Source organism: Lactuca virosa, chromosome 1 (genome assembly GCF_052849685.1).
Source record: "Lactuca virosa cultivar CGN04683 chromosome 1, Lactuca_virosa_CGN04683_v6, whole genome shotgun sequence".
Classification (NCBI taxonomy): domain Eukaryota; kingdom Viridiplantae; phylum Streptophyta; class Magnoliopsida; order Asterales; family Asteraceae; genus Lactuca; species Lactuca virosa.
This window is the reverse complement of record NC_136426.1, coordinates 133,367,188-133,374,464: the sequence shown is the minus strand read 5'-3', so window position 1 is coordinate 133,374,464 and position 7,277 is coordinate 133,367,188. Positions and strand designations below refer to the sequence as shown.

General features: G+C 35.7%; 1 protein-coding gene across 1 annotated transcript; it reads left to right on the top strand.

Moving 5' to 3' along the window:
• Nucleotides 1-1,254: 1,254 nt before the first annotated feature.
• Nucleotides 1,255-3,222, top strand: LOC145158394 (adenosylhomocysteinase). The gene is made up of 2 exons (XM_079077300.1): nt 1,255-2,041; nt 2,255-3,222. The coding sequence occupies exons 1-2, from the start codon at nt 1,331-1,333 to the stop codon at nt 2,999-3,001; spliced, it is 1,458 nt and encodes a 485-aa protein (XP_078933426.1). The 5' UTR covers nt 1,255-1,330; the 3' UTR covers nt 3,002-3,222.
• Nucleotides 3,223-7,277: the final 4,055 nt, after the last annotated feature.

The window sequence follows — 7,277 nt, the reverse complement described above, 5'->3', positions numbered from 1 at the left end:
ACAAATATAATTACACAATATATGTTTTAACTGTTTAGGACTTTCAAATCTCATACCTAACACATGTTTCTGCTTTTTCCAGTGTACATTTTCATTAAAACTTGTTACTTCCTCAAGTATTGTTTCATTGTCATCCCTCTAAACATATGGATCCTCATGAGGTGGACTGCCATGGGTTGGTTGCAGATTGGGGCATATCTGGCTCAAAAACACATCATGTATGGTCTTGTTCAGTCTAATGCAATCAACATGTTCAATGTCAGCGTCAATAGTACCTTGCAATTCATCTTTGTCAATCTCAATAGCCCCCTCACCATGCACTTCTTCATTAACTTCACCTAAAGTAGACTACTTGTCTTCATGAATGCATACTTCAGCTTCCTCATCAAGAATCCATTGATAAACATTGACACCAAGATGATCCATGTGTACAGGAACTACACAACCACAAGTATACCCTACTTCGATGAACTTCTGCTAGTCTCTTTTATTAGCTATTATCATCAATCCATCAGGAAACTCAATATCGAGCATGCAAAAATACACATTCACACATTTCTCATTCGCGAATCTTCCGACGAACACCACAAATTCGTTCTTCTCCATTCCACCAAAATCGACATCCTCAAACCTCTGCTCCGGCTTCATCTGAGTAACTAATCACGGGGTACCTCATAAAAAAACCAACAAAATGAATATTGATCTTCATGTATATGACCATTTGAGTGATTTTTAGTTGGATTACAATAGAAGAAAGAGGAAGATGAAAACGACAGTAGAATATGTTATTTAGATTGTAAAGGAAGGGTGAAGTAGATCAATTATACAAGTGTTAGGTGACATCCGACGTGACTGGTAAGATGACATATTTTAATGACTTGTTACATACAACCTCATGATTACGAAGGGGTTCAACGGGTCACCCCTTCACTTTCTAGATAATAACTTTTAAAACACGAGAAATAATAATTTGTACCCTTCCGGTCAAATTTTACCATATTTTAACTACAAATTATTTCGGTATAAAAATGGTCTAAAACTAAATTGCTTCACCCTTAGTCCTTCATGTATAATTTACAAGGAAATGAAATATCTAGTTCTAAATAAGCGTGAAGGAAATGATTTCTTAGAGAAGATATAATTTTTTTAGCTAGGTGGGACCCAATCTTACGACCGTTAATCTAAAAAAATCCTCATAGATGAGATCTGGACCGTTAATCTCTGTCATTTAAACCCTATTTATAACCCTCCATTCCCCAACTCTGCTTCTTGCCTTACCCACCCTTTCTCTGAGAGCCTCCAAGATCCGATCTACAAACCCTCATTAACCATGGCTCTCACCGTCGAGAAAACCTCCACCGGCCGCGAGTACAAAGTCAAGGACATGTCCTTGGCCGACTTCGGCCGCCTGGAACTCGAACTAGCCGAAGTTGAAATGCCCGGTCTCATGTCTTGCAGGACGGAATTCGGTCCTTCTCAGCCTTTCAAGGGTGCCAGAATCACCGGCTCCCTCCACATGACAATCCAGACCGGTGTCCTCATCGAAACTCTCACCGCTTTGGGTGCTGAGGTTAGATGGTGCTCCTGCAACATTTTCTCAACTCAAGACCATGCCGCCTCCGCCATCGCCCGTGATTCCGCTGCCGTGTTCGCCTGGAAGGGGGAAACTCTACAGGAGTACTGGTGGTGCACGGAGCGTGCTCTAGATTGGGGTCCTGGAGGTGGTCCTGATTTGATCGTTGACGATGGTGGTGACGCGACTCTATTGATTCACGAGGGAGTCAAGGCTGAGGAGGAGTTTGAGAAGACCGGAAAATTGCCCGATCCTACTTCCACCGACAACGCTGAGTTCCAGATCGTGTTGTCGATCATTAAGGAAGGTCTAGCAGTCGACCCCAAGAAGTACCACAAGATGAAGGATAGGTTGGTTGGTGTGTCTGAGGAAACCACCACTGGTGTTAAGAGGTTGTACCAGATGCAAGCCAATGGTACTCTGCTTTTCCCTGCCATTAATGTCAATGACTCTGTCACCAAGAGCAAGGTATGTTCATCGTAATTCATCTATAGATCCCGTCTTATTTGTTCTAATGCTTGTGGATCATCACCTAGATCTAAACTAATAGGGTTTTAGGTTTTTAGATCTGTTATAATGCTGTGATTGTAATTCGGATCTGATAACGATTGTTCACTTATGACTGAATCATTAGCAATTTTATGGATCTGAATTCAATGCTAACTTGAAACCTGTTCGCAGTTCGACAACTTGTACGGATGCCGTCACTCACTCCCCGACGGTTTGATGAGAGCCACCGATGTCATGATCGCCGGAAAGGTCGCAGTCGTCTGCGGATACGGAGACGTCGGAAAGGGTTGCGCCGCCGCAATGAAGCAAGCCGGAGCACGTGTCATCGTGACAGAAATCGACCCAATCTGCGCCCTCCAAGCCACCATGGAAGGTCTCCAAGTCCTCCCCTTGGAAGACGTCGTCTCCGACGCCGACATCTTCGTCACCACCACCGGAAACAAAGACATCATCATGGTCTCCGACATGAGGAAGATGAAGAACAACGCCATCGTCTGCAACATCGGCCATTTCGACAATGAAATCGACATGCTCGGACTTGAAACCTACCCAGGTGTGAAGCGCATCACCATCAAACCACAAACTGACAGGTGGGTCTTCCCTGAAACCAAGACCGGAATCATCATCTTGGCTGAAGGTCGTCTCATGAACTTGGGTTGCGCCACAGGCCACCCTAGTTTCGTGATGTCATGCTCTTTCACCAACCAGGTTATCGCTCAGCTTGAGTTGTGGAAGGAGAGAACCACCGGAAAGTACAAGAAGGAGGTCTATGTTCTACCTAAGCATCTTGATGAGAAGGTTGCTGCACTTCATCTTGCAAAGCTTGGAGCTAAGTTGACAATTCTTAGCAAAGATCAAGCTGATTACATCAATGTCCCAGTTGAAGGTCCATACAAGCCTCTTACTTACAGGTACTGAAAACTGTTGCTTTTTTTTTATGGGGATTTTGAAGAGGGGAATTTGAAGAGGAGAATATGGTTTAGTTTTGTTTGTTGAATTTTCATGGTGGTGTTTGGTGGGGAGAGGAAACTGATTGGTCTTTTTTGTTGAAAGGCCTTGGTTTGAATAAGGAGTGAGTGTGAAGGTTTGTGTAACGCAAATTTTAGTTGTTTTTGGGTAGAGGTCTTGCTTTTGTTGGATTTTGGTTGTTAATTCATGAGGAGATTAAAGAAAAGAAAAAGAATTATTTGCATTGGTAAAGGGCTACAGTGAAGTGATTGATATTTGATGTTTAGTAGTGATAAGCATTTCTGTTTTTAAAAAGAGTTAACAACCAAAAGAGGATATTCATTTTGAGAATGGTCACATTTTTTTTAAAGCGATCGTTAGGCGTGGGCATCCTTTATTTATTTCGAATGCTTAATAAACAAACGAATATAAACAAATCGTATAATTAAACATAATTGAACATATATGAAAGTAAAAAGAAACCTGATTTAACGAACGTTCATGAAACATATTTGAACGAACGAGAACATTATTTATATTTGTTTGTTTATGTTCATGTTCGTTCATTAATAAAACAAACAAATTTTTCGCCGAACGGTTCACGAAGAAATGACGAGAGATCCATAACTATTAAATTAATTAACTTTTCGGTTTATTCATATTTGGATAACTATCTTTTTTATACACATCTAGGTAATAAACTTTTTGGAGTGTACATATATGATTAATATGACCGGTTGTAGCATGTTACATCCCGGTCATAACAATCATATGTGAATATTTTCAAAAACTTCATTACCTAGATGTGTACAAAAAAAATAGCTATCTAGATTTGAACAAACCGAAAAGATATGTATGGTCATATATGAACGGTCCCTATAGTTTGGGTAATTTGTGTGTTTGATCCTTGACTTATTTTTTAACTTGGATCACCCTTATTGTTTATTTTTGTTATGCGTTTGACCCTTATCTTACATCAAAAGATTATTGTGCTCTTTTTAATTTATTTTTTAATTAATTTTCTTATTTATCTATTTATTTTTTTTATATATTTAAAAAACTTAATAAACCTCACATATATATATCTCCTCACCCCACAACCCACTGGCTCTTCATTGAATTTTTTTCCACCACCACAACCCAATAGAAGGGCTGTGGTGTTGGCTCGTCGGAGTTGAAGAATTGAAAAAAGAAAGGATGGTGAAGACGTCGATGTCACTAAAGATGGAAAAGAAATAGAAGTTGAGGAAGATGAGAGATGAGATGGTGACTGGTGGGACCTAACTTAAAATTCTCATATGTGATTTTAGGTTTAGGGTGAGGAGATACAGATACGTGGGGTCTATTTTTTTTTAAATATATAAAAACTAAATACATAAATAAAAAAATTAATTAAAAAGAGCACAATAGTCTTTTGAGGTAAAACAGAAACCAAACGTAAAACAAAAATAAACAGTAGGTATCATTCGAGTTAAAAAAGAAATTAGAGACCAAACGCACAAATTACCCAAACCACATGGACCATTCGTTTAATTTACTCTTACCTTTACGGTTAGTTCACATCTAGGTAGCTATCTCTTTTTTGTACACATCTAGGTAACGAACTTTTTGGAAGTGTTCACATATGACCATTTTGACCCGTTATGACCGGATGTAACCTGCTACAGCCGGTCATAATGGTCATATGTGAACATTTCTAAAAAGTTTGTTACTAGATGTGTACAAAAAAAGATAGTTAGTTACCCAGATGTGAACAAACCGAAAAGTTAATTACCTTAATAAGTCTATTTTCATTTTGACCAAAAAAATATTGTCCATTTTCACTTTGCCAAAAAAAATATTGAAATCCATTAAGAGCACCGTAAACAAAATCATGTGATTCCGATGAGTATGAGACAAGCAAAAAGTTGTGTAATAGAAATTTTATATAATTTTTTTTTTGTCAATTTACAAAAAATTACCGATCAACATGTTAAAATTGGTAAAACCAAAAATGAAAGAATATAAGGGGTGTTTGGTACAGGGAAATAAGAGGTGAGAATTGTAATTATTTATATTTCCCTTGTTTGTTTTGTCCTAAAATATAGAGAAAAGAGAAAAAAATGAATTCCATTTCCATCATTTTTATTCTCTATTATTTGTAGGGAAAAGATGGGAAACAAGATGTGAAGGCCTCCGAGAAATTAAAAAAAAAAAGCGGAGAATTGCGTAACCAACCAAGTTGTCCACAGTTCGATCCCTAAACCTCACATTCAATGATATTTTTTATTTTGCGTTCGATTTTTGCGCCAACAAGAAACAAAATTTAGGAAGTGATAAAGCTAGAAATAAAATTAAAGCAGTGATAGAGTGTTCTTCTAGTCTTCCCATTCTTAATCTTCACCTGAAGACATATTTCTACAACGATTTATCAATATATAGGATGGTCAAAGTAAATGACCAAGCCAATCTTTAACACGTGGCTTAAGCGAAGAAATATTATGGATGATCAAGCAAAAAAATTGAATACACCTGGAAAGCATGTAAACGACACTATCTTTAAAGTAGGATTCAAAATGTTTATTATAAAAACCATTAATTTATGTCTAATATGTTATTTTGTTAACGGTTAATACATTTTTAAAAGCAAAATTGTTGTTTGAAAGTGAATAAACATGGTAAAATCTTATTTCCATTTCATTGTTTAATACAACCAAACAAGAGAAATGATTTTCAAAAGCATTTCTCTAGCACATTCTTTATTCTACCAAACAGTGGAATTGATTCTTTTTCTCTAACTTAATTCTCTTTCTCTGCATTTCCATTCTCCATTGCAATTCTATTTCCCTGTATCAAACACCCCCTAAGGGTATTTTTTGAAAATAAAAAGGAGTTTAAAAAAAATAATTCTAAAATCATAAAGTTTTTTATAGGAAAATCTCATAAAAGTTTTTATTATTTTGGAAAAACTAACGATTTAATCCCATTTGTTTTAATGAAAAGCCAAGAAACCGACAAAAATTTTCACTTTAACCTTTTTTACATTTTCAATAGGTCATGAGACTAAATCGTGAATTTTCTCAAAATAATGAGATTTTTCTATAAATTTTCTCAGAATTTGTATATAATATATACGCGTATGTTTTTATATTTATATGGACAAAATTGCAAAAATGGTCCTGTGGTTTGCCGATTTCTTTGGGTAAGGTCCAAAAAAAAGTTTATTAGCAACAAATGTCCTTATTTGATGGTTTAGCTGTGGTTTAAGTCCCTATTTCGTTACTTTAACATCTGGCTGTTAACTTTTTAAAATGACAATTTTACCTTTAGAGACCATTTCTGCAGTTGTCTCTTTTTACCAAACCACAAGGACCATTTTTGCAATTTTATTTTTTATTTTATTGAAATATTATACATTAATTCTTCTTCTTTTTAATTTTATTAAATTATAATACATTAATTCTTTTTTTAATTTCATTTTTATTGGATTATTTTTTAATTGATTATTATATATTAATTAATTTTATTTTTAATATATAATATTCATATATAAATAAATATTATAATATTATATTATTAATTTCTTTTAATTAATTCTTTTTTATTTTTTTTATTGGATTATTTTTTTAATTTCTTTTTTATTAGATTAAATTTACCATAAGAATAAATAAAAAGGCCATTCATTTTTTTTATTGGATTATAAATTTAGTTTTAATGTGTAATATTAATTCTTTTTAATATTGGTTCCACCACAAAGTCATTAAAATGCGTAAAAGCGCCGCACCCCATCGTTAAAAATCATCAGGACCACCGCCAATCACCTTCATCGAATTTCCGATGGAAACACTACCATCCTGTTCACATTTCGTCGGAATCCTCCGGATATGCCACTAAGTCGGTCGTTTTTTGTTACAACCAATACTGTGTTAACCACCAGGAGGTCCGATCCAAACACCCTTGGTCAGTTCCTCCATTCGTTGCTTTCTACCACCTTGCACCGCCACATCATCTTGTCGGAAATCGTCGATCGTTGCCTATAATCTATCATTCTCAACCAAAACTACAAGAATTGACTACCTACACTGTCGCCAATGGCGATAATGTTAGATATAGGGTTTTCAAACCACCAGATCCACCGTTAGATCTTTTCAAGTAGTACAGGCTTGAAGCTTCGATGTTATAAGGTTGTGTGTAACATCCATAAAATTTCAATTAAATTTAAACTTTTTCAAAACAACCCTTTCTCTAAAAAGTGTTTACGAAACCA

Coding starts and splice junctions, on each gene's coding strand:
- LOC145158394 (XM_079077300.1), top strand. CDS start 1,331: ATGGCTCTCACCGTCGAGAAAACCTCCACCGGCCGCGAGTACAAAGTC. Junction 2,042..2,254: donor ACTCTGTCACCAAGAGCAAG/GTATGTTCATCG, acceptor ACCTGTTCGCAG/TTCGACAACTTGTACGGATG.